We start from the raw sequence: 26,450 nt of genomic DNA, 5'->3' as shown, positions 1-26,450 counted from the left end.
TCTTAATACTTGTCTGTTTCCTAGATTTTATAGGCTTTTCCATGAACACTCTAATTTCCTGTATGAAGATGGAGTATATAAATGATAGGATGCTTTCCTGTAACTGAGATGGCATGGGGAAGGAGAGGACAGCAACTCATATGGAAGGAAATCAGCTTTTGTTGAGCACCCAAAATTTACCAGATCAGAGAGGACAGATGTAGAAGAAAATGAGCATGTATAAAGAGGAATAGTGGGACAATAAAGTACAAAGATGGAAAATTAAGTGTTGCCTAGGACATGGAAGGTTTTTAATGCTGTTAGGGAATTTGGATCGGGTTAGTAAGTTATGAGACTGACGTTTTTGATCCTTGAAATGTCATAATCAGAGGTGAATGCTGGGTTATATAATAGTTTAGAGAATGAATTGAATTGGGAAATAAGCCATAGGACCAATAAAGAAGTGTTTTAAAAGTTTCTCTTAAGGAATGAAGACCTAATGAGAGTAGCGGCACTGCAAGAGGAAAAGTGTTGCTAAAATACATTGAACAGAAATAAGCAATTGAATATTGGGAAAGAAAGGGATGAATAAAAGGTGACATAAGACGTTAAGCCTGGGTAATGGAGAGAATGTGATCTCAGCAGGTTTGTGGGTGGAGGTAAAAATAAGTTTTGTTCTAGATCTCTTGCTTTTGAGGTACTGGCAGGATATTCCTGTGGAGATGTGTAGTAGAATCTGAAGTGTGAAACTGGAACTTGGAGGGAGAGATCAGGGCTAGAAATAAAACATGTATGAGTAAGGAGAGTTAAAAATAAAGAGAAGAAGAAAGCATTTGTTAGCTGGAGTAAAAGGAAGGGTACAGGAAAGGCATCATAGAGGAGAGAATTTGATCTGACTTTAAAAGATGTCCAGTCAGTATATGGCATTCTGTTCTTGAGCTTTCCTTGTTGAGGGGACATCACATTTACTAACTTGAGAGATAATACATGGGAAATGCTGGACAAAGGATGCTGTATCTAGAATGACCTTTTTAAACTACAAAATTGTTTCTCCTTCTTCCTTGCTTAACCCTCTCTCAGTGGCTTCTCATCTTTCTTCAGATAAAGGAGAAACTCTTAAATATCTTCATCATCACCAGTTTGAAAACACATTGTCTCACACTCCTCCTTGTTCCTCCCTCTTCTTCCCCAAGAATGGACAGAATATGAAGAAGATATGATTTCCACCAGATGGATTACTCTTTATACTTTTTTGGGATCCTTCATCATCACTTTTTATTGCCATGGTCGGCTTCTTATCCATAAAATAATTATTGACAATTTCCTAATCTAAAATAAAAAAATAATGATACATCACATATTTCCCCCCTTTTTACTGAATGCCTTGCTTTCCTTAACTCTTCAGGTGTTGACTTCAAGGTTCCTGTACACTTACTTGAGTTGGCCACTCTGGTCACTATACCCTAATCTCTGACACTTGGCTGTGGTAGTCTGGAGCAGCATTGTTATCCGGTATTTGTATGATTGAGTCACCCAGTTGTGTGCTGATTTGGAAACCTCAGGGCAATTCATTGATACTTGGTTTCCTAAAGGAAAGTTGAGGGAATTAATTTTATTAGAGGGCTTTACTTACACAGATTAAAGAGGTTTATAAAACTTGGAGATGAATATAGGTGAAATAGAGAAAGAATGCTGGTACCGGAGGTGTTTTTGGCTGGGTTTGGTGGCTCATGCCTATAATCCCAGTACTTTGGGAGGCTGGGTGGGCGGGTCACTTGAGTCCAGAAGTTTAAGAGCAGTCTGGGCAGCATAGCGAGACCTGTCTCTACAAAAATTAGCTGGGCATTGTTGCATGCCTGTAGTCCTGGAGTCTATAGGAGACTGAGGTGAGATGATCGCTTGAGCCTGGGAGGCAGAGGTTGCAGTGAGCCAAGATTGTGCCACTGCTCTCCAGCCTGGCAACAGAGTGAGACCTTGTCTCAGAACACAAAACAAAACAAAAAACCAAAAATGAAAAAAAAACCAGGAAGTGTTTTCTCAGAGTCTAGCTTCCAGATGAATGATACATCCTGATTCTAGGTTTATAAAAATTGTTATTGTTTATAACATTTATCTACAGTGACACATTTACATATAGTATACAGTATTGAATAATTTCCAACTCTTTAAATTAAAAATAATGGGTACCCTTCCATGTGCTAGTAATTGTGTTTTTAGTATCTGTTGATTGAGAAAATACATAACAACAAAAGCTGCCATAAAAATTTGAAATAAGTTCTTATAAATATATAAACATTCTCATATATTTGGAAAGTATACATGTGGAAACTATGACGTATAGAGTCTATGGACATCACTTGATTTCTTGCTTTGTGTATACTCTTAGGGAAGTTCTGGTCTCAACTTTGAGTAGCTCATTGTCCTCTTACTTTAGAATGTGAGGTACAGGGGAAACTTCTGTTTGAAAACTTGAGCCATAGCTGAAATTTTGGAATGACAGGAAAACTTCTCAGAATCCTCTTACAATAGCATTTGTGTATATTATGCCAGACAATGTACTTTATACTCAGACCAGACTATTAAACCGTCTCAGGGATTAGAAGCTACAATAAATAAATACTTTTTGAAAATTGTATTTTTAGATACATGAGCATCATTGTTAGAACTACAATGCTATTTTAAAGTGGAATTTAGTTGATTTGCATGTGAGTATACACCTACGGGTCTTCGTTACAGCCATGACATGTCTTCTGTTACTATAAATTACATAACAAATTCTTATGGTTTCTTGCGACAGTTATTTTATTTAAATACAAAAACATCTTTCAGTACATATGTAAGACTTAAGGCATTATTGAAAATAAACTTGTGATACGTGGTAGAATCTGTTTAAAAAAAAAAAAAAAACCCTCAAGGCCAGGCACGGTAGTTCATGCCTGTAATCTCAGCACTTTGGGAGGCAGGGAAGGAGGATCGCTTGGGGCCAGGAGTTTGAGACTAGCCTGAGCAACATAGCAAGACCTTGCTTCTATTGAAAATGAAAAAAATAAAAAATGCAGAGCATTGTGGCAGCACCTGTGGTCCCAGCTCCTCTGGAGGCTGAGGTGGGAAAATTGCTTGAGCCCAGGAGTTCAAGGCTTCAGTAAGCTATTATTGCACCACTGTACTCCATTCTGGGTGACAGAGTGAGACCCTCTCTCTCAAAAACAAAACAAAAAATAAAAACCAAAACCAAAACCAAACACCAAAAACAACTTGGGACAGTCCTTGTATAAATTAGAGAGCCCTAAATTTTATGTTCGTTCTTTCATTTCTCTCTCTCTCTCTCTTTTTTTTTTCCCTGTGTTTTTGTTTTTGAGACAGGGTCTCCCACTGCTGCCCAGGCTAGAGTGCAGTGGCAGGATCATAGCTCACTGCAGCCTTAACCTCCTGGGCTCAAGTGATCCTCCCACCTCAGCTTCCTCAGTAGCTGGGACTATAGGCTTGTGTCACCATGCCTGGCTAATTAAAAAAAAAAAATTATGTAGAGATAGGGTCTCCCCGGCAATGTTGCCCAGGTAGGTCTTGAACTCCTGGGCTTAAGCAGTCCTCCCACCTTGGCCTCCCAAAGTGTTAGGATTATAGGCATGAGCCTTCACGCCCAGTACATTTCTTTTGTTTTTATTGTGTTTGATTGTCAGAGAACCTGAGTTTGGTTGGGGTTGAGAGAGAACTATAGGGCCTATTATAGGTGAATACTTATTTTATCTTAGATTAGTGGTGTTTAGCTAAGGAAAGATAAGTCATATATCCCTGTAATAGTCCAGATAAGATAGAGCAATGGGTGAGAAGCCACAAGTTGTTTTGCAACTCTGGTCTAACAGTAATTGAGAGCAAAAAGGAAAAAGTGCACTATAGTCCTCTTTGTTTCTGATTTTTTTTTTTTTTTTTTTTGAAATGGAGTCTTACTCTGTCACACAGGCTGGAATGCAGTGGTGTGATCTTGGCTCACTGCAACCTCTACCTCCTGGGTTCAAGCATTTCTCTGCCTTAGCCTCCCAAGTAGCTAGGATTACAGGCGCTCCAGCCACCATGCCTGGCTAATTTTTGTATTTTAGTATAGACAGGATTTCACCATCTTGGCCAGGCTAGTCTTGAACTCCTGACCTTGTGATCTACCTGCTTCAGCCTCTTGAAGTGCTGGGTTTACAGGCCTGAGCCGCTGCTCCTGGCCTGTTTCTGATTTTGGCCAGTTCGAATATGCCTTCTAGTCAGATCGCCTTAGGGGGCCAGGGAAAGGAGAGTTGAGGGCAGAGCATGTTTACCTGTTTGCTCAGCAACTTGTAAAATTGTAGGTTCATTTGCGTATTTGCATCCTTGTTTACAGTTCATGTTGCAGGGGAGTCAGTGTAGTATTATGAAAAGAGCATTAGATAGTGAATTGGAAAACTGAATTTTTCTAGTCCTGTTCTTGCCTGAGTTATTTAAGCTTCTTATGCCTCAGTTTTCATATCTGCAGAATGAATGAATTGAACTGGGTAATACCTCATGTTGCCTTTAAGATTCTGTAATTTATGGATTGTCTTAAAGTCTCCAACTTTCCGTACTTTTTAATGGAAAATATATTTAATACATTATACAAAATTATGTCTTCTTTTGTTCTAGTTTGTTCAAGTTGGCGATCTTGTGCAACTCAGTATGTTACACTGCATCTAAGATCTTATGTTCGAACTTCATAGCCTAGTGTGTCCAGTCATTTGATCTATTGGCAAAGTTACACAACCCTTTTAAAGATTTAGTGTTTAAAGGCTAGATTACAATGTCTGAGAAGCATCATATTAAACATCCCATCTGAAGGGGTGGTATTAAGCACTAGAAATTATGTCTTTCTAAATGTACAGCTGAGAATTGCTTATTTATGCTTGACAACAGATTTTAGATGAGAAAGTCCTCCTTTAGCAGGATACATTACCGCTGGAATTTGCCTCTGACTACTCTATTAAATCTATTTAACTTTTAAGATTAGTTAATCTTGGTCTTATCATTAAAAAAAAAAACTTCACTATGAGTTTTAAAGAAAAAAACTTAGCTAATGTGATGATTTAAAAAAGTATCTTCTGTTGCCTGTAAAATTTACTTATATGTTTTGTCCTTTTTATTAGAGAATATTTTATACACAAAAAAGAATATATAGTGTCTATATAAGGTTTAAAAATACTATATTTTTAAAAATCTGGGTACCCTCATCCAGCTGCAGAAATGGAATGAGAAAGATGCCTATGTGACACACATTTCCTCAACTCAGAGGTACCCACAGTCCTATATTTTGTGATTATCATTTAACACCTTTCTTGATAGTTTTGTCATAGATAGAGCTCTCTATATTACATTGTTTAGTTTTGTATGTGTTAGAACATGATATAAATGTCATCGGCTGGGCATGGTGGCTCACGCCTGTAATCCCAGCACTTTGGGAGGTCGAGGTGGGCAGATCACCTGAGGTCAGGAGTTCGAGGCTGTCCTGGCCAACATGGCAAAACCTTGTCTCTACTAAAAATACAAAAGTTAGCTGGCGTGGTGGCACGCACTTGTAGTCTCAGCTACCTGGGAGGCAGAGGCAGGAGAATTGCTTGAACCCAGGAGGTGGAGGTTGCAGTGAGCCAAGATCATGCAGTTGTACTCCAGCCTGGGTGACAGAGTGAGACTCTACCTCAAAAAAAAAAAAAAAAAAAAAAAAAAAAAAAAAAAAAAAAAAAAAAAAAAAAAAAAAAAAAAAAAAAAAATCATCTGCCATGTATCCTCTGTGACCTGCATTTTGTTTTCTTTTTAAATTGTATTTTAGGTTCAGGGGATACATGTGGAGGTTTGTTATGTGGGTAAAGTGCATGTCATGGGAGTTTGGTGTACAGATAATTTTGTCACCCAGGTAAACAGTATAGCATAATTTTTCAATCCTCACTCCCCTTCCACCCCAAATAGTCTCCAGTGTCGATTGTTCCCTTCTTTTTATCCATGTGTACTTGATGTAGAGCTCCCACTTAGAACATGTGGCATTTGGTTTTCTTTTCCTGCATCAATTTGTTTAGGATTGTGGCCTCCAGTTCCATGCATGTTGCATCAAAGGCCATGATCACATTTTTTGTAGCTGTGTAGCATTTTATGATGTGTATGTACCATGTTTTCTTTACCCAGTGTAAATTGCTTTTTCCCCCCACAAAATTATGTTTATATTATCTATAGTGGTGTATATAACATGTCTTTGTAAAACTTAGCATTCTTTTATTACCCATATGTTTTTCTACTTTTTAATTTATTTATGCTCCTTGGACATTTATCAGTTAGGATTCTTGTGTTTTCCTAAGGAGTCAAATTTGTATTTTCTCCTATTGCTTTCAAGCTTCATTATCTATATATCTAACAATAATAGTAATAATAATAGCAAATACTTACATATAGATATGTGCTATGTGTCAGGCATTGTTCTAAATATTTATTTATTTATTTCAGTTTTTTCAAGAAGGTACAATATCATTATGACAAATCATATTAAGATTAAGGACTGAGTCAAGAGGTGTTCAGTAATTTGTATGACTGTGATTTAATCTGGCAGTCTGGCCCCAGAGTCCATGTTTGTAATCATTATACTACTTTGACTGCTATGTAGTCTTTTCTTTTAATTATGCTTTTTCCCATTTGGCTTTTTAAGATATTTAAACATTTCTATGACATTCAAAGAGAATGGCCCTAGTGTGATGTTCAAATGGGTTCTGCTATACAACACCAGTTGCTCAAAGCCATGACACAATTTAATTTTCCATGATTTTGTTATATGAGTCTTTAAAACATTATCTGGGGCTCATTATTGCTTTTCTTTTTCCTAACTGATGGGGAAAGTATGTCTTATTTATTATCCTTCTAAAATATTCCAGTTTTTTACTTTTGGTCTGTGGTTTGGAATGGATTCCATTGATTTTCTGTGTTAGTTTGGAATAGTTTCTTTATATTTGGATAATGCCTTCCTCTTTTTGAAAAATGTTTATATGAGCTTAGATGAATCACTTAATCATCTTGAGCTTTGAATTTTTCAAGTAAGTTCTCTCTGTTAAGTAATGAAAATTTTAAAATCAGACATATATAATTGCTAATCAGAACTCCTTTTCAGTATGAACTAACCAAGAGAGATCATGAAGGGAAATAATTAAATAAAAGAAAGCTTTTGATAGTGATTGGAAACTACCAGTTTTACCCAAACCCCTCAAATTACAGGAGAAGAAACATTGGCAGAGATGTACCACAACTTTCTTTTACAGCTTTAATTTTTTCCTAAGATAGCTAATTATTTTTTTTTCCCTAAATTCTGTGGCTTTTTTTTTCTGAGACCGAGTCTCACTCTGTCACCCAGGCTGGAGTGCAATGGCATGATCTCGGCTCACTGCAACCTCCGCTTCCCAGATTCAAGCGATTCTCCTACCTCAGCCTTCTGAGTAGCTGGGATTACAGGCGCCTGCCACCACGACTGGCTAATTTTTAGAAGAGGTGGGGTTTCTCCATGTTGACCAGATGGTCTTGAACTCCTGATCTCAGGTGATCCACTCACCTTGGCCTCCCAAAGTGACCACATCAGCCTCTGTGACTTTTCAATGTCTTAGTTTTTCCATGCTCTTGGGTAATTTCCCAATATCCCTTATTTAAACATGTTTAAACTTCTCTCATCTTAAAAAACAAACAAAAACCTGCCTGTGCCCCACGATCAATCTATTTTGCAAGTTGCTTACATCCTTGCTGTCTCTGTTTATCCGCCATTCATCCAAAAATATATATTGAGCCCTCTTACATGTCAGGCACTAACTTGTCTAGTCTGAGATTACAGTATGGACCAGAGAAGCACAGGACCTCATTCTCAGGTCTTTTCTTCTCAGTTTGAAACCAGTATGGCATGTTGTAGAAAGAGTAAGTAGACTATTTTGTGGCAGAAGCAAGAGAGAACAGGGTTAGAGTTTAGGACAAAGAGGAGGACCAGATTATATGGAGCTTTAAGATCATTATGAGGAGTTTAGATAGTGTTCTGTATGATGAAAGTAATTAGAGGATTTTATGTAGGCAGTGACAAGATCTGATCTGTATTTTGAAATTATCACTCCGGCCAATGTGTGTCAATTGTAGGGGCCAAGAGTGGAGGTGGTAAACCATTCAGGGCTACTTCAGTGGTTCAGTTAGGAATTGATAATGGTTTGGACCACAGTGGTGGTGACAGAACTGAAACCTTGCTGATTTGATATAGAGTCTAAGGAAAAAAGAAGAATCATCTATCCTATTCCACTGAAACAGTTTTGGTTGAAGCCATTAATGGTGTTCGTATCATTGAACTCAGTGAGCTCAATTTGGTGCGTGTCTTCCTGACTTCGGAGTATTTGATACACTGACCACTTACTCCTTCTAGAAGTTGTCTTTTCTCTTGATTTCTAACTGTTATTCTTAGATACATGATTTTAGGCAAATTCGTTATCTGTGCCTCAGTTTTGTCACTTATAGAATGGAGATAATGTATCTACCACTTAGGTTATTGTAATGATCAAATGGGAGGATATATGTGAATTACTTAGCACAGTAATTCAGAGGGTTAATTCCCAGTAAGTGTTGGCTAGCATCATCATCATCATCATCATTATTATCATCATCATCATGTCATCGTCATCATTGTCATTCTGGGACAACACTTTCCTTGACCTCTCCTTTCTCTGGCCACTGCTCCTTCTTGATCTTCTTTGCTAATTCTTTCTCCTTCTACTCACTTCTGAATGTTGAAGTTCCTTAGGGCTCTGACATTTACTTTTCTCATTTAGTACACTTTCTTAGACAATCTTATTTATTCCATGGCTTTAGTTCTGTCTATATATAATCAACTCTTCCCGTCTACCCCTCAGCCCAGTTCTCATTCCTGAGACACAGTCCATATATTCATTTACCTCTATATCATCTCCATTTAAATGGCTATATCTTAGAACCTTAAATATATCACAAGCTGAACATTTTTTTGCACGAACTTAAGCCTTCCCACCTTGTTCCCTAGCTAAGTAAATAGTACTTCTCTTTGCCAAGTTGCTTAAGCCAGAATTGGAATCCTCTTAAATTTTTTTTATTGATCTCATGTCCTGTGTCATTTCTAGATTTCTGCAATGGCCTCGTAAAGTGTCTTACCACCTTTGTTCTTACGCCACTCCTATCCTTTTTTCCACTTTTCAGTCATGGTTACTTTTTTAGTTTGTAGATCTGATTATGTTATTCTCCTTCACTTACTTCCCTTTCTTTTTGGGATGAAGTTCCAAATTCTTATACTGGCTTCCAAGATTTGCACCTGTCAGCCTCATCATTTCCCCCTCTGCTCCCACTGACACCTTCCACCACACTGTTCTTTCCCAATCTTCAATGAGCTACACTCTTATCTCAGGGCTACTGCTCATCTTTTCCTCTGTCCAGAATACTTCTTTCTTTATTCTTAATCTGGGCAACAGTCTTAGCCTTTACTCTTAGTTTAAATGTTACTTCCTCTAGGAAGGCTTTCTCATGCCCCCCAAACTAGATTACATCCCTCTGTTGTATAGGATCTTGTCGGCTCTACCTCTGTGTGATCCTTACTGAACTTATTTATAATGCCTTTTGCTTCACTAATATGTAAGCTTCATGATGTCGGGGACCATGGCATCTTGGGTCTCAATTTGTCCCAAGCATCTATTTGTTAAATAGAATGAGGAATAAATGCAACATGGGCGTGCCCAGTTTGGGGAATGAGAGGCCTTCTAGCTGGGTTGATGTGTGTTTATCTTAATCTTTCAATGTGACAAAAGCGGGGAACAGGAAAGTTTCACTTTTCTTTAGGTTTACTTTCAGAGCTCCTGCAGCCTCTAGGTAGAGGGGAAGGAAGCAGCATCAGACTGAAGGCCAGGCTCTAATGAGGAGGCGTTGTTCTGGGGTTGAAGTTTCTTTCTTCTGATTGGAGTGTACCCAGGATTTTAGATAATGCCCCCAGTATTTCTCAGGTTGGCTGTCTTTTTCAAGAGGCAGCATGGCAGTCCTTCCCAAATCCTTTGAAATCCAGGCATGAGCATTGCCACAGAACCCTTGTTTCATGTAGCTTCCAATGTCAGAGGTGCTTGTTAGTGCTTCCTGTTGGATTCAGATAGTCCCTGTGACAGTTATTAAGCTCTCCATATCTCATGGCCTACCTGCTCTCTGGCCTTTCCTTCTATTTAGAATCCCACTGGGAATCTGTTGAATCTCACTAACTTGCAGTAATAATATTTGTGCATGAGATGTGTTAGGAGTTGGCCTTTTTTTCAATATATTTTCTCTGCACGATAGCAGCAGTTTTTCAAGGTGGGTTTATGCCTTTTTAGTTTCTAGTGCTGTTGTAGGTTTTCCCCTATTTTTATACTCATCATTTTAATGGGAACTGGTAGGAATCTGATTGAGGAAGAACATGAACGAGCTCTCTTTTGAAAGGTATTTATTTGTATTGCCACCTTTGTCTTTGTACGTGTGTGCACATTCATGTGCAAGCAATTTGTTTTTCTCTTTGCTTTTTAAAAAAATCCTTCTAGGCCATTTCTTTGTTTCTTAACTTTATATGAGAGACATTACTTTTAATAGACACATTTAAATCATTTATATTTTATGTTATGGACATATCTGATGGCACCCTTTGTACTATAGTTTTATGCTCTTTTAGTGATTTACCCACCTTGGTTTTCAATCTTTTGGCATGTGGTTTCTGTGGGGTTTTTTGTTTTGTCTTGTGACAAGGTCTGTGTTGCCCAAGCAGGGATGCAGTGGTGCGATCACAGCTCCCTGTAGCCTCGAACTCCTGGGCTCGGATGATCCTCCCACCTCAGCCTCCCAAGTATTAAAAAGCTGGGACTATAGGCATGCATACCACACCTGGCTACTTAAAAAAAAAATTATATAAGGAAGGTATGGCACTATGTTGCCCAGGCTGGTCTTGCACTCCTGGGCTTAAGTGATCTTCCTGCCTCAGCTGCCAAATTGCTGGGAACATAGGCATGAGCCACTGTGCCTGACCTTCTATGTTTTATTCACTTTTATCTTTCATAGGGATGGTTTTAGGTTCTATGACCTTGAAAAAGTGTCTAAAACCATCATGAGCCTTACCTAATTATTAAATTGAAAAAATAAATAATGTGGTAGCATTTGACTGTTTTCTACAGGAGAAACTTAGGATTCTTGTGTTTTTCTCTGCCTTGCCTTTGTTAGCTAGAGTGGGGCCTATAGATCCACTATTGTTGAATAGTTGTTATTTTATGGATCATTCTATATGATTTTTGTATTGTATGTTCTCCCTCTTAAGGATTATTTTTATCTTTTTCATTAAATCATACATCTACTGCATTCAGTGACTACCACCACAACTTTTATATGTTAATTTAACTATTCTTAAGGATATTTGAGTCATACATCATTTGGCTCGAGTGTATTTTTGATGTCTCTCTTCTTTTTGGTAGGGAAAGATATATGCCTATTTATTTCCTGAGCCCGTTTGTTATCTGAGGAAATTAAAGACTATTATATAACATGTTAACTCTCCCTTGCAAAACAGCATTTAATTGATAAGAGGATTCCAAAGATGCATAATTGGGAAGCTGGAAAATTCCCTTTAGAATAACGTAAAGCAAATAGCATTTTAATTATGGAATATAAAAAGTTGCTAGCATTCTTTTGTTTTAAGTTGCTAGCATTCTATACAGAAAAACAACCTAAGAACAAAGGAATTTACTACAAATTCAGGTGACAAATTATATTAGACACAAGGTTATTGCTAGGAATTCAAGACCTGTAATGTCCTAAATAATTCATTGGGTCATAATGCAAAATTAGTTATAAGCCCTAAAACAGATTTGTTTTTGAATGAGAGTAAGCGATATTGTCAGTTTTAGTTGAATTGCAACAAATGTTTTATAATTTCCATTGTGTTATTCACATGGAGTTGACCAACAGTTAATTTTGTCAAATACTTATTTTATTAGTGTATTTGCTTCACGCATACACAATGTTAGATCACCCTATATGATTCACTGAAATCATTGGTCACAAAATTTGAAATTTCTTTTGTCAAATATAATGATTTCTCTGACAGTTGCTAAAACATAATTGCTGAAATGGAAAAAGTAATCTTAGTTGTGTGTTAGGCAATCACCTCATTCTTTCCCTGTGAAAACTAAATTAATTAAACCCTCCAGCACTCATATGCATGCATGCACCACAGCCATACATACATTCTCTCTCTCTTCCATAAATACATTCTCTCTTTTTTTTAAACCTCCTTACTTTTTAATCTTCATAAGGGAAGTAAAACTCACTGAGCATGATTCTAGATGCTTTCAAAAATGTTCTCTCATTTCTTCCAAAACTTAATGAAGTATACGTTACAATCATACAGGTAAGGAAACTGAGGGTCTGTGGAGATCTGCAGGAAGCTGAGGATCTTAAGAGAGTAACTAAATTGCTTAAAATATATCAGCTGGTTAAGTGATAGAGTTAGGATTTGAACCCAGTTTGGACTTTTTCCTGTGTACTGCACTGCCTAGACAGCAATACAGGACTCTAGTCCCAAAGAACTAGGACACTATGCACAAAGATGGGAGAAAACAGGAGGTGCCATTTGTTCAGTGATAGTAAAACATTTACTGAGCCTTTATATTCCAGAGGTGAAAGACCACTGACTACTCTCAAAGAGTTTATAAGAGAAACAGATTTATGAACCTAAACTTCAAACTGCAATAATAGAGATCCTGAAGTAGGAAGTAGTGTGGATGAAGAACTGATCCATTTTCTAATGGAAGTGATAGGGAGAAGAAAGTGGGGGACAACTGTGAAAGAAATTATATCTAAATATATCCTAAATATAAATGATTTGTAAATAATATCCTGCCCAGAAGAGATGATACCTAAACTGTGTTTGAAGGTTTAAAAATAATGGAATACTATGCAGCCATAAAAAGGAACAAGATCATATCCTTAGCAGGGATATGAATGGAGCTGGAAGCCATTATCCTCAGCAAACTCATGCAGGAACAAAAAACCAAACACCACATATTCTCACTTATAAGTGGGAGCTGAACAATGAGAACACATGGACACAGGAAGGGGAGCAACACACACTGGGGCCTGTTGAAGGGCGGGGTGGGGGAGGGAGAGTGTTAGGAAAAATAGCTTATGCATTCTGGGCTTAATACCTAGGCGATGGGTTGATAGGTGTAACAAACCACCATGGCATGCATTTACCTGTGTAATAAACCTGCACATCCTGCACATGTGCCCCGGAATTTAAATTAAAAATAAAAATAAAGAGTCCATTCTGCACATGAGATGGAGGATATGGGTGCTATGGTGAGGATAGACAAGGCCGTATGGTAAACTATAAATGGTTGGCTATCATCAGAACGTTGTATTTATTTAACAAATACTTACTAAATGCCTGCTAAGGGTTAGATATCATGTGAAGTAGTAGAAATAAAGTAAGGGACAAGAATGTTCATGAAGCATATAGTGTACCAGAGAGGGTTGGTTGAAGTTCTATACATAGGAAAAGAAAGAAACCTGGTTAAGTCTTGAATACCAGGGATACATTGGTTGGATTTCTTTCCCCTGTGGGTTCTAATGAGCCATAGAAGCATGTTATGCAGGTTTATGGCATGGTCAGAGCTAGCACACAGGACTTTTGCAGCAGTGTGGAGGGTGAATGTGAGGGGAATTAGATTGGAGGCAGGAAGACCAGTAAGAGGCCATTACTGATTATAGATGGGAGATGAAAGGGATGTATTTGAGCAGTATCTTGGAAATAAAATTGACAGCACATAGTATTGTTTGGATATGAATGGTTATGGTAGAAAGGAATTGAGGGTGACTCCCAGGTTTGTGGTTTTAGTGCCTGGATAGATGGGTCTATTGTTGTTTTTTTCTTTCTTCTTCTTTTGAGTCAGGGCCTCACTCTGTCACCCAGGCTGGAGTGCAGTGGCCCGAACTTGGTTCACTGCAGCCTTGATCTCCTGGGTTCAAGGGATCCTCCCGCCTCTGCCATCCAGGTAGCTGGGACCACAGGCGTGCATCACCACACCTGGCTAATTTTTGTATTTTTGGTAGAAACATGGATTCACCATGTTTACCAGGCTGATCTCAAACCCCTGAGCTCAAGTGATCCTCCTGTCTTGGCCTCTCAAAGTGCTGGGATTATAGGCGTGAGCCACCACACCATGCTGATGGGACTACTTTCTAACAAGGAAATACAGAAAGAATAACAAATTTGTGAAGAAAGGAAGTAAGAAATGAATTGAGTTTTGGATATGATAAGCAATTTGAAGATATATGGAATGCTCTGATTCTTTTAAAAACATCTTTTAATCACCTAAACTTCATGAAGAAAACCACTGTAGGACAAAGTAGAAATTTTGCAAAACACTTTATTTCTGTTTTTTTTAAATTATACTTTAAGTTCTGGGGTAAATGTGCAGAATGTGCAGCCTTGTTACATAAGTATACACAAGCCATGGTGGTTTGGTGAATCCATCCCCCCGTTATCTACATTAGGTATCTCTCCCTCCCCTATCCCCTCACCCCCTGACAGGCTCCGGTGAGTGATGTTCGCCTCTCTGTGAAATATTTTATTACTTTTACTTTATGATCTCATTCAGGACTTTTCCTCCTTCCTAAGCCCCACATCATGTCAAAGGATAGTTGATAGAAGTGATTAAATATACTTTTTAGTGGAATATAGGAGTCCATTTTCATAAAACTTCTGTTTTATCTGCTGTATCAGATGCAAGCCATCATTATAATTTTATTTAATAATTTTCTATTTTCTGCAACTGTATGTAAACTTACGGGGAGGGATGCAAAAATTCAGATACAAGAGCATTTACTTACCTGTAGTTTCGAATGCTAAAACTTTTTATTCCATGAATGGGTGGCAAAGTTCTGACTTAAAATATATGAAATATGATTTAAGGCTATATATTTTTAAGGCTTATATTTAGCTCATTAAAAATAGTCTTTTAGAGATAGATATAGATACTGTAGTTTATAGTCCTAGGCATAGGATTTAGTCAGCTTGCATTAGCAGGTTTTTTCTTTGAATAAAATGGTCCATTGAGGCACTGGATCTTTTTTTTATGTATAAGCTTTATTTTTATTAAAAAAAACCTGCACATGGCTCTTGGTACAGGGGAACTAAGGTGAAAAAACTGCCCACAACTCTACCTCTTTCTTTTTCTGTCTCACTTCTCTTAAGTCATGTTTTAAAATCATTATTATAGTAGATACTTTCATAATTTTGGTTAATATATAGTGCTATTTATTGATGCATTAATTTCAGACAATAATCAGTTACAAAATGAAAGTATTTATCTGCTATCTCTTCACCTTCTGTCTACAATTGTTAGACTTTTGATAGACTATAGGCTAAGGGGCTCTGAAAAAGAGATACAAATGGAGCGACTTACAGAAAGTAGAAGTTTCCCTTTCACATAATGGTCCAAGGTTGGGCTGATGAATAGCTTTGCTTCATGACCTGTTAGGTTTGTCTTCCTCATCAAGTGCCTTCCTTCTCATGGTTCCAGTGTGCTGATATAGTTGTTACCATTTTCTAGGAGGGAAGAGGAAATGCAAAGCAAGTGACTTTGTCTTTAAAGAGGTGACCTGAAAGATCATACATGATATTGAGTTACATTCCATTTTCCAAAACTTAGTATCATGTTCACATCTAGCTGCAAGGGAAGCTGAGAAATGAGGCTGTATATTCAGCTAAAATTTCAGGGGGTTCTATTACTAATATAAAGAAGGGACCATGGATTCTAGGGATCATTTAGCATTTTCCAGTCCAGTTGGTGTCTCCTAAACTCTCTACTTCATAAGCAGAGGACACTGATACTCTGAATCTTTCCTCTCCTTTCTTTCCAGGCTTCTTTACATTTTGTTGCTATATACTTTTTGTTTCACAATGTGAAGCTGCTAATGTTCACAGTCTGTTCTGAAGTCACAACCAAATATTTGTCCATAGGTTACCTCTAAAAGCCTATACTGTTATGACTATGTACACATTGATTACTTCCAGGTCACAATGTGAGCTATAATGTAGTTCCTTCTCATTAGTTCCAGGGTCATGATCTCAGCTGCTGGAAGGAACAGACATTTTTCTAGCATCATGGCAAATGGATTGATTTTCCTTGTATTTGTTGATTGATTTAAAATCAAATGTTGTATCTGTAAGGTCTGGATTTAGGCATTGACTTGTTAGATCACTAAGAAAGCTGCAGTGAATGTGCTTAGTGTCCAGGAAGCTTCCAGTTGCTTCAGGAAATAAGATCTTCACATTGTCACTTTATTGTGACCAGAAGCTACTCAATCAGTTTTGCAGCCGAGGAAAGTGTTTAGTTTTTGATATTGAGACAGTTTGTGAGCTCTGAGTGATCAAAGTAAAGCAGCTGTCTCCTGGTCTTTAATGTTTGAATATGAGAGAGCAGCTGTATCTTCTGACTAAATCAAGAATCTCTTTGGGATATTTAGGGATAGAAGGGATGACTAATGAGAGAGAAACTATGGAATTTTGGAAGTGGTCTCACTGTCCTTGGCATTAGACTTCTCATCCTTCCAGACTCTGTTGTTTTCTAAAACAAGGACATCAGTCTGGGGGCACAAGGGCCCCTGCCCTTGAGGAGTTTGTAATGTAGTAGAAGAGATTAAAATAAACTTCAGTTCAAATTCTGTCTCCATAATTTACTGGCCATATAACCTCAAGCAGGTAATTCTCTAGACTTTGGTTTCTGTTGGAACAAATAGCCCCCAAATCCCAATGGCTTAAAATACTGAAGGTTTAGTTCCTGTTTGTACTGTGTGTTCACTGTGGGCCAGATGGGAGCTCTGCTGCGTATCTCCTTATCCCAGGATCGTGATTAATGGAGCAGCCACTATCTAATAATAGAGTATTGCTGGTCCCTGCTGCAGAGGGAAAGAAAGCTCTGGAGGGTCTTACACCAACAGTTAAGTTCTCTGGCTTGGAAGTAATACACATCATCATTTCTGCTCACAATGTATTGCCCAGAGCTAGCCCCATGTTCCCAAGGGGGCCAAAAAGTGCATTTCTACCATGTGCTTGGAAGGTGGACAGCCAGAAATACTGTGTGCAGAGTAGTGATGCCTACTACATATAGGAATACCTATCTCAGGGTTGATGTGAGGATTAAATGAGGTTGCACACATACACACATACAGAAAGACACACACAGATACACATACTCATAGTACAGGTGCTCAAAAATGATTATCATTAATCTCATCATAGATGTATACATACAAATATTAAATAACAACATACAGGGGGACTAAAGGCTTTATTACAAGTTTATAAGACTATCATAGCATATACAAAAATGCAAGTTGATATTATTACTATCTAGTAGATGTTAGCAGATAAAGCATTAGAGCTTGGTTCAAAGTTGGTGCTAGACCTTTGTATTCATCTATCAAGAAGTGATGGTTGAAGTTGTAAGAATATGTAAAATCTACGTGGAAATTTTGGAAAACTTGCATCTCCTACTGTGTACTTGACAGCTTCTCAATATTTAAAAACTTTTCTGATGAAATCAGTAATGATATTAATGAGTATGTTTTTTGATATCATGTAATGAAATGTTTCAACGTATGAAAGATCTGTATCAGTCAGTGAACCAATATTTTCCAAATGAACAGTGCAGGATGTTACAAAATCATGCAAGGTTAGAAGGTCCATTCAAAATGCAAGACAGACCAATGGGTTTTAATGTAACGGTGTGAGGTTCATTGATATGGTTTCAGACTACCATTTGTTGATCAAAGAAGAAAACATACAATTATCTGAAAACGTTATTAAAATATTCCCCCCCTTTCCAGCTACTTATTTGTGTGAGTCCAGATTTTCTTCATGTATGTACTTCAGCCAAAACAACACATCACAACACATGATTGCAGAAGAAGAGAGGAGAATTCAGTTGTTTTCTGTTAAGTTAGACATTCTAAAGAGATTTGCAAAAATATAAAACTTTTTATTTTGGGTAATACAGTTAATTTTTACTATAGATGCCATTTTTATAAATTATTTAAGCTTTCAGGTTAAAATAATGTTTTACTATTTTAAGAATAGTCACTTTGTAAATTATTTTTGTTATTTTTAATGGAGTAAGCAAATATTTTAAAAATTTCTTAGTTGTAATTTTTAATAAGTAAATATTAATATTTATAATGATGTAAACAAAAGGTATTTGGAGTCCTTGATAAATTTGGTGAGTGTTGGGAATCCTGAGATCAAAAAGTTTGAGAATGGGTAACCCTAGAGATATAGAAAGGAAAGAATAGAAATAAAAAGTCTTCATACAGCTTCTCTTTGGTTCTCCAAACCCTTGTATATCCCTGCCATTCTCTTTTCTAAAGTTGGAAGCAATTCTCTTTCCTCTAAAATTCCCTAACACTTGCTTTCTACCTCTGTTAACTCATTTAGCTTATGTCTCATGTTCCCACTTAAGATAATATGTTTTTTAACAGCGCAGACTGTATCTTACATCTTTACATGTTCATCGGCACCTAATACATTGTTTTCCGTGTAGTAGCAATTTATATAGGTGATTTGAGTAACTTAAAAACATTTATCTCCTAAAATCACTTCAAAGATCAACTAAGCATTCTGAATAGCCAGGATTCTGTTGTTTCTTAAGTTCAATCACAAAAGGATCTCTGTTTAATGAAAGTAATGCCAAATCCTAGCCAATGAGCTATGGATTTCAAGCAGTAGTTAATTGGTTGATTAACTCGCTCAACAAACACTGTTTGAGCATAAACTGCTAGGCACTGCGCTGATGAAAACAAAGATGTTTTTTATAGAACTTTGTAGTAGACACTTACATTAGTGGTTCCCATGATGAAGTTTTTTTCTGTTCATAATAGCATGAAAAATAGCAACAATAGAACTTTTTCCCCACAAAACTAAATATATTTTACTTAAAATAATGTTGTTGTTGTTTTTTTTAATCTTGAGGCCACTTTCTAGTTCTTGGTGTCCACATAATCTGTCTTTTCTGATATGGTAAGATTAGGGTTTTGAGACATTTTTTGGTCATTATTTGACAAAACCCAAAACTCTTGGCTCCTATGGTTCTGGGTGTGGTGGAAGGGAGCATTTTACTATCTTGTGAAATCACTGATGTAGATATTCCTTTGGCATTTATTGGAAAGGGATTTGACCTTTATGTTTGACACTTTAAAACCCCTAGTACAATCAGCTAATTTATTCTGGAGCTAATTATCAACTTTGTGAGTTCTCTAGATTCCTTTTTACTATCTTTCTTTGGAAGATTATTGTTCAACTACAGGGAAGAAAGTAAAAGGGAAAAAAGATAAACCTAAGACAGAACCCTAGCAGACTAACTTTAATCAAATTTTTGGAAGTTACTATTCATGGAGGAGATGAAGTAGAAGAGATTTTCGACCAAAATAGGGCATTTGAACTTTTTTTGGATTTCAAGTCAGGTTACATTTTCAACTTTCCAGCTCTTTATAGGAACTAGTAATCATATAGCTAATAGATTTTAATTAAAATTATTACCTTTAAGCACTATTCACGGTTGAAATGGCAGAAATAGCAGCATTGAAAATGATGATCCTGATCAACCAATTCCATATAGTCAGTCATTTTCATAGTCTTTCACTCGATCAGTGAATGACTATTATGTGGCAGGTACCTGGATACAGGGATGAAAGACACTGTCACTGTCCTTGAGGGGTTTATAATCTAGAAGAGGGAGATATCTAAGCAGATCAGTGCCCTGAAAATTGTTACAGGGGATGTGATGGTATATTTGGTGCTATACTGTGGACTAGAATTGGAGGCATTAGGAATGGTAGGGGTTGGGAGTGGTGGCAAAGATAGTAAGGATCTGGAATGAAGACATGGAAGTGGAAATAGGAAACAGCTGACCTATCAGGAAAATTACCACCATGTTGGTATGGCAGGAGTGTGGGGTGTGGTGGGTTGTGGAGGTGTGGCAAGAGAAAAGGCTGAAGAGTTTGGCAGCAGCTGAATGCAGAACTTTAGATACTTTAGGTGATTTGTTTAGGAATTTGGGCTTTCTCAGAAGAATTTACCAGAATGCCACTCCTTCTCCTGGGGTTTGGGTGATAGGACAGAAAGGGGTTTTGTATGATCAAAAACATTTCAAAGGCACCAATTGAGACAAAGTTAAGCAGGTATATTTGCTGAAGACTTCTCAGACTCTGTATATTGGTTAGAATTTCCATGACTTTGATCACTTAACTTGTTTGAAGGGCTATCTTGTGTTTCTCAGAACATGGTTTGGAGAACCCTGTGATATACAATGGGGAATCATCAAAATGTTTTAAGCAAGAAATTATGGACAATTATGGAATCTAATTCTGTTCTTAACACATGATGTGATACTGCTCATTAGGTATGGTTCAGTAATACCCACTATTTTCAAAATTATGTACCAGATATTTTGGGAAATTAGGAAGATTCATGAGACATCTTGTCTGGCTTTTTAAAAAATAACATGTTGATTAGGCCGGGTGTGGTGGCTTACGCCTGTAATCCCAGCACTTTGGGAGGCCAAGGCAGGTGGATTATCTATAAATGTTATTCATCCATGTAGTTAATTGAATAAAAGGCAATGCAAAAGTGAGGAAGTTGAGAATAAATTTGGAGAATTACGGATTTTCTGTGATCCTTGCTCAATGCTGATTTCTACAGGGTGTTTAATGCTAAGCTTTTGCCTCTTTTTGGACTAGGACTTTTTCTGGCAATGGTCTTCACTCAGGCAGTTCAGGGATTACAAATGGAAGAAAGCTAACAAATTGAAACTTGAATTTAGGGTGTCTGGGAGTGGAAGTAGCTGTTTGTTTGGTCCTCAAAAGTACCATATTGTCAACATACTGAAGTTTTGGTAGATTAACGTAGAGTTAGCTTTACAGATTCTGAAGGTATATCCAAGGAATTTAGAGAAAAAATTTGAAGGTGAATTCTTCTTGAATTAAGTTTCCTTATTACCTGTTTATCACACTACCTAGTAGGGAAAGATAGAATCAGAATATCTAGAGTTGGTTGGTGCATCCTGAGGCTTTTTATTGCCAGTTGTCTAGTGGTCAGTAGCACTGGCATTGGAGATAAATGGCCTGAGTTCACAGGTATAAATTAGATTACCCAATTATTTAAAGACCCTGTCCCTTACTAATTATAAGGGATAGTTAGTTGTAAGTTGCAGTTGCATGTGATAGAACTAGAAAGATCAAATCTAGAAATCTGAGAATGTCTCAGACTTTTCACCTCCTTAGCTCCCTGTTTTTTCCTCTCAGTGTCAAGGGAGAGAATCTCTAAGTAACCTTTTTTTTTTTGAGGCAGAGTCTTGCTCTGTTGCCCAGGGTGGAGTGTGGTGGCACAATCTCAGCTCACTGCAACATCTGCCTGCCAGGCTCAAGTGATTCTCCTGCCTCAGCCTCTCGAGTAGCTGGGATTACAGGTGCCCGCCACCACGCCTAGTTAATTTTTGTATTTTTTGTTTCTCCATGTTGGTCAGTTGGTCTGAATCTCCTGACCTCAAGTAATCTGCCCCCCTTGGCCTCCCAAAGTGCTGGGATTACAGACGTGAGCCATCTCACCTAGCCATTAAGTAATCTTCTTGAATTAAGTTTCCTTATTACATGTTTATCACACTACCTAGCAGGGAAACATAGAATCAGAATATCTAGAGTTGGCTAGTGCATCCTGAGGCTTTTCATTGTCAGTTGTATAGTGGTCAAGAGCACTGACATTGGAGCTAAATGGCCCGAGTTTACATGTATAAATTAGATTACCCAATTACTTAAGGTCCCTGTCCCTTACTAACTGTGACACTTTAGGCCAATTACTTAACCTCCCTATGCCTCAGTCTCTATATTTAAAAATGGGAAAATGATAGTATGTGCCTCATGAGGTTGTGAGGATTAAAAGGCTAATATATGTGAAGTGCTTAGAGTAGTGCATGGCATATGCCCTGTGCACAGCCAACTGCTATCTTTAGGATTTCTCTGTTCTATTGTTTTCTTTAGGATGATTTACTTTGGAAAACCAAGTAGTAGTTTTCTGGCCTAAATAGGATTCTTTGGAGAATAGCTTGCTAACTCTAAGTAAGGGTAGATATAAAAGGACTGTTAAAATTTTCTAATTCATACAGTTAAAACTGCAGCAAATATTTGGCATATTTACATAATAATAGTAACTAACATTTCCTGAGCATATACTATGTGCCAAGAGTTGTACCAAGTACTTTTTACCAGCTAGCTTATTTAATAATTATCGTATAAGTGAGGAAGCTGAGGCCTGGAGAGGGTAAGCAGGTTGTCCAAGGTTAAGAATTGGTTAAGGGCATGACCAGCATTCAAACCCAGACAGTCTGTGTCCATGGATCACACGCATCTCTTGTGATATCCCATCTTTCACGGTAACATATGTATTTTAGCTCTGTTTGTTAAAGTGTAAACATTAATGAGATGGAAAACATGAGCTAAAAATAATTTTGTTAAAACCATTTCAGCATAAAAACACATGTTAGAGCCATATTAACTATGATTCTTTTGTTCCGTGGAAGTGTAAGATTATGAGTTTGATTTAACCAAGGCATCAAGATGCATACATCTGTTTTTTGAACTGTTTTTCACTTTACATCTCAGCTACATATTTTCAGAGTGGTTTGTGAGTAATGCCACTTTGCATGCATTTTGCAAACTTCACTCCTTTCCTACTATCCATGCAAGCATTAAAATAATTAGGATAATATCAAATCCTAACCTATGAAATGCATTCCTCATAGGATTAGAAAATGGAGAACAGTGTGAAAAATTGTGCTTTTTGCATTCTTCAGTATAAAAACTAGACTGCTCTGAAAGCAGTCATTGTCATTGCCCCATTTTGTTGGCGCTAATGTCATACTGTTTGCGTCTTCTGTTTTCAAAAAACTGGGCAAAACTATTTTGCCACTAGATGGAGCCCTGGCTATTTGGGTAGAAATACAGGCAACTCAGAATATTAAATCACACAGACATGTCATGCTGCAGGGCTCCCTGTATTTGTGGCCCTCAGCTTTTAATTGTAGAATGCATCTTTGTTCTTTCCCTGACCTGCAGAGTGACATCACTGCCTCTCTTCCTGTGCGCTGGCTTTGACATAAGCCACATGGCCATGGTGGTCGGTAGGCGCTCAGGCTGCCTGGTACAGGAGTTGATGAAACAGAATAGGAAGACGTTTTATGGTCAGCTGTGGAAGCACAGTGAGGCTGCAGCTTTGCTAAGTAATTACATTTACCATGTGCACTTTATTCCTCACAGAGAAGGGTCACAAGGAAAAAATACATTTTTATTTATAGTGTTGTGAGGTATAGACCTTTGATCTTTTATTAGTCGGTGCGGTAGTCTGCTCCAAAGGAATGCTCTCTTTTCCCTGCTCTGGAGTCACTCGTGAAAATGACATGTTTATTTATGTTTAATGGTTCTTTCAGGCTGTGCATTGTGATACTTACCTTCCTTTTTCCTCTCCTTTGTCTCCAGTTAGTAACACAAAAATATTTTAGTCTCGTAGTGAGTTTAGTTTGGGGAAGTCAGAGTTCAGGCGTGTTAATACAAGCAGATTTCTGTCAGATACACTCCAGAGTGATTTAGTAAAATATATTACTGTTTATTATATGTTTGTTCTTCAAGGAGATCGGAAGAGTCCGGAACAGACTTTTATTTTGGGGTGGGGAGCAGGGGAAGTGTTCAGGAAATGAATAAGACATTAATTTTATATTAATTTTTGGACATTTGATGGTTAAAGTCACTTAAAATGATAATTTGAAATAACAAATATGAAGTTTATTAATCTAATATTTTCCATTTCTGTTTAAAGTTAATCTTTATCAATTGAAAAATTGTACAAAACTTTTAAGAAAATCCTAGGAATCGAACTTTCTCTGAAGTTTAATATCTACAGTTTTTAGATTCTTCCACATAATTCATTTCCAAATACAAAATTAATTCATTTCCAAATACATTAAAAAACATTTTATACTTTTTATTACTAAATCATGAATATTATTCACAGAATTGACCTAGAAGTTATAAATCATACAATTAAATGAAAATTCATATTTGCCGTGCTTTATTAAAACTTAATGCTGTTTCGAAAGTGAAGTCTCTTAATTGTCCTTAGGATTTCTGGCTCTCTATCTTACAAAATGAAATTCTAACAAAATGTATCTCTTAATCTTATGATATTTTATAGCCTTCTCCAGGGAGAGAGATTTGCCAATAATTGCTAGAAGGCAGCATGGTGTAAAGAAAGAACATGACTCTGCAGTCTATGGTTTTCTAGTCCTTTTCCCACTGGTTATTTGCTTTGTGCCCTTGGACCTTTGAGTCACAGTTTCCTCACATATGTATTGGGGCGTAAAACCTACCTCCTGGGTTTATTGTAAGAATTAAATGATACAATGTGTGTATTAGGCTCCAGACAGTTCCTGTCACATGGTACAAACTCAGTAAATGCTAATTCCTTTCAACTGTTTTAAACTTCCTCTTTTGTTCTCAACCTCTTGCAAACTGTGTTCACAGATTACGCTGCTATTACATAGTGTGTATTTTATCTCTAACATACAAATAAAGCTAGATTGAAAGTAAGCTCACTGGCTGAAAAATAGGCATTTGAAATTTATTAGCAATATGTGCATGTGTTCAGCTCCAGATAAAACTGTAGCCATCAGTTGTGCAATGAATGTGTTCAATATTTGTGATGTTTTAATTTGTTTTTTCTTGTTTTTGTTTTTTTCTCCTACTCAGCTCTTGCCCCTGTTCTTTGCTTCTCGTTTTGTTGGTGAAGATATCACAGTGATGTCTGCATTCAACCTGCTGCATTTGGTGACAAAGAGCCAGCCAGTAGCCCTTCGAGCCTGTGGGCTTCCCTCAGGTTGCTGCTTGTTGTACTGTTCATAGTGAAGGCACCAGGCCAACTGGGTGTTTCTGCTGCAGGAAATGATACACCATCATGCTTTGCTAAATTTCGTTTTCTTTTACTTGAGCCCTAATTTGAAGACGGAAATTGGTTATAAATCACCACTCTGCTTTGAGTAACATTCATTTCCACAATCCTTACAACCTTTGGAACATTGTCCAGTTTCCTTGCCCAGTGTATAATTGTCACTAATATTTCATGATATCTTCTTGTTCTTTAATGCACACTACACATCTGCAAATCATAACGTTCATAAGAGGCTGGCAGTCCGAGTGAGAAACTGCCCCAAATCACACAAAATAGGACATTTATCAAGAATAATGAAAATGCTTTTCATTCCACATGTGGCCATTCCTTTAGGAAAAAATGAAAATGAACAATGTTAGCATAATTAAGTTACCAATTTATTTTAGTTAAAAAGAAAAAAGTTCTACTTAACAATGACCAAATAAACAGAAGTAATATGCATCAGTGGGTTCTTAAATTAGAATCACTGCACATTTTAAAAATGTGATTTTAAGAATTTAAACAAGTGAGGCATGAAAGTCCCAAATTTTATAGGTCTATATCATAAGCTTAATATTTTAATTTTATTATGAAAACCAAAATGGTTAAGTCTTTTATTTCTGTGAAGACGATTATCAATATTGTTTACATTTTTCCATTAGTGTACATATCTGTTACTACATTGTATAGAGAATTTAATTCCAACTCAATAAATGTTAACTATGAGTGCTGGGCATTGTGTTAAGCAGGAAGGATACAGTGATAAATAAGGTAAAGCTGAGTTTTTTCAACAAGTACAAGGTGGAAATGAAACTGTGAGAGGACCATTGAATTATGTTGACCTGGCTAGACTAGAGGTATTTATACTTGGTGTGTTATGGTAATTGAGAGGAGGTTGGTCCTAGATCTTTTCTTTAAGGGAAAGAAATGTTGGAAGGAAGGGAAGATCTCTGAAGTTTAAGGAGGGCTTTATGGAGGATATGGTGCTCGAGCTGAATCTCATACTGGGAGCACCAGTTAGTTGGGTTTCTAAGCAGGGTGGTGGGGATGCCATTTCTAACAAAAGGAGTAGCATTGGAAAATGTGAAGGCCTGAAAGAGCGAGGCATGTTCAGAGAAATACAGTTATTCACATGGCTTGTTTGGATGGGCAAGGGAAAATAGATGAGGTAAGGAAGGAAGGGTAGCCAAATCATGAAGAACTTTATATAATATTTTAAGGAATTTAAATCTTGGAGAGATGAATGGGAATAATATGACTTCATTTGCATTTTACAAAGATTATTGATTTAGTATTGTAGGAGGTCAGTGCTGGTTTTCTAGATGTTTCTGTGAGAGAGGCTGGTATGACAATTTGATTAGACAGAGGTAGATATTTTTGTCTTGAAGCTATATTTAAATAGCAAATACACTTTTTTAAA

At 37.1% G+C, this 26,450-nt stretch overlaps 1 protein-coding gene across 1 annotated transcript in view; it reads left to right on the top strand.

Moving 5' to 3' along the window:
* The window catches only part of LOC108288389 (methionine-R-sulfoxide reductase B3, mitochondrial-like), a 30,996-nt gene extending 5,423 nt beyond the window's left edge, over positions 1-25,573 (top strand). Inside the window, exon 2 of the mRNA XM_017507298.2 lies at positions 24,853-25,573. Coding sequence (XP_017362787.2) covers positions 24,853-24,890 — 38 coding nt within the window. The 3' untranslated portion in view covers positions 24,891-25,573. The remainder of the gene's footprint in view (positions 1-24,852) is intronic.
* The last annotated feature ends 877 nt before the right edge of the window (positions 25,574-26,450 follow it).

Source organism: Cebus imitator, unplaced genomic scaffold (assembly GCF_001604975.1).
Source record: "Cebus imitator isolate Cc_AM_T3 unplaced genomic scaffold, Cebus_imitator-1.0 Scaffold372, whole genome shotgun sequence".
Taxonomy (NCBI): Eukaryota; Metazoa; Chordata; class Mammalia; order Primates; family Cebidae; genus Cebus; species Cebus imitator.
The sequence above is the reverse complement of the archived record's forward strand: the minus strand, read 5'-3'. Positions and strand labels throughout refer to the sequence as shown.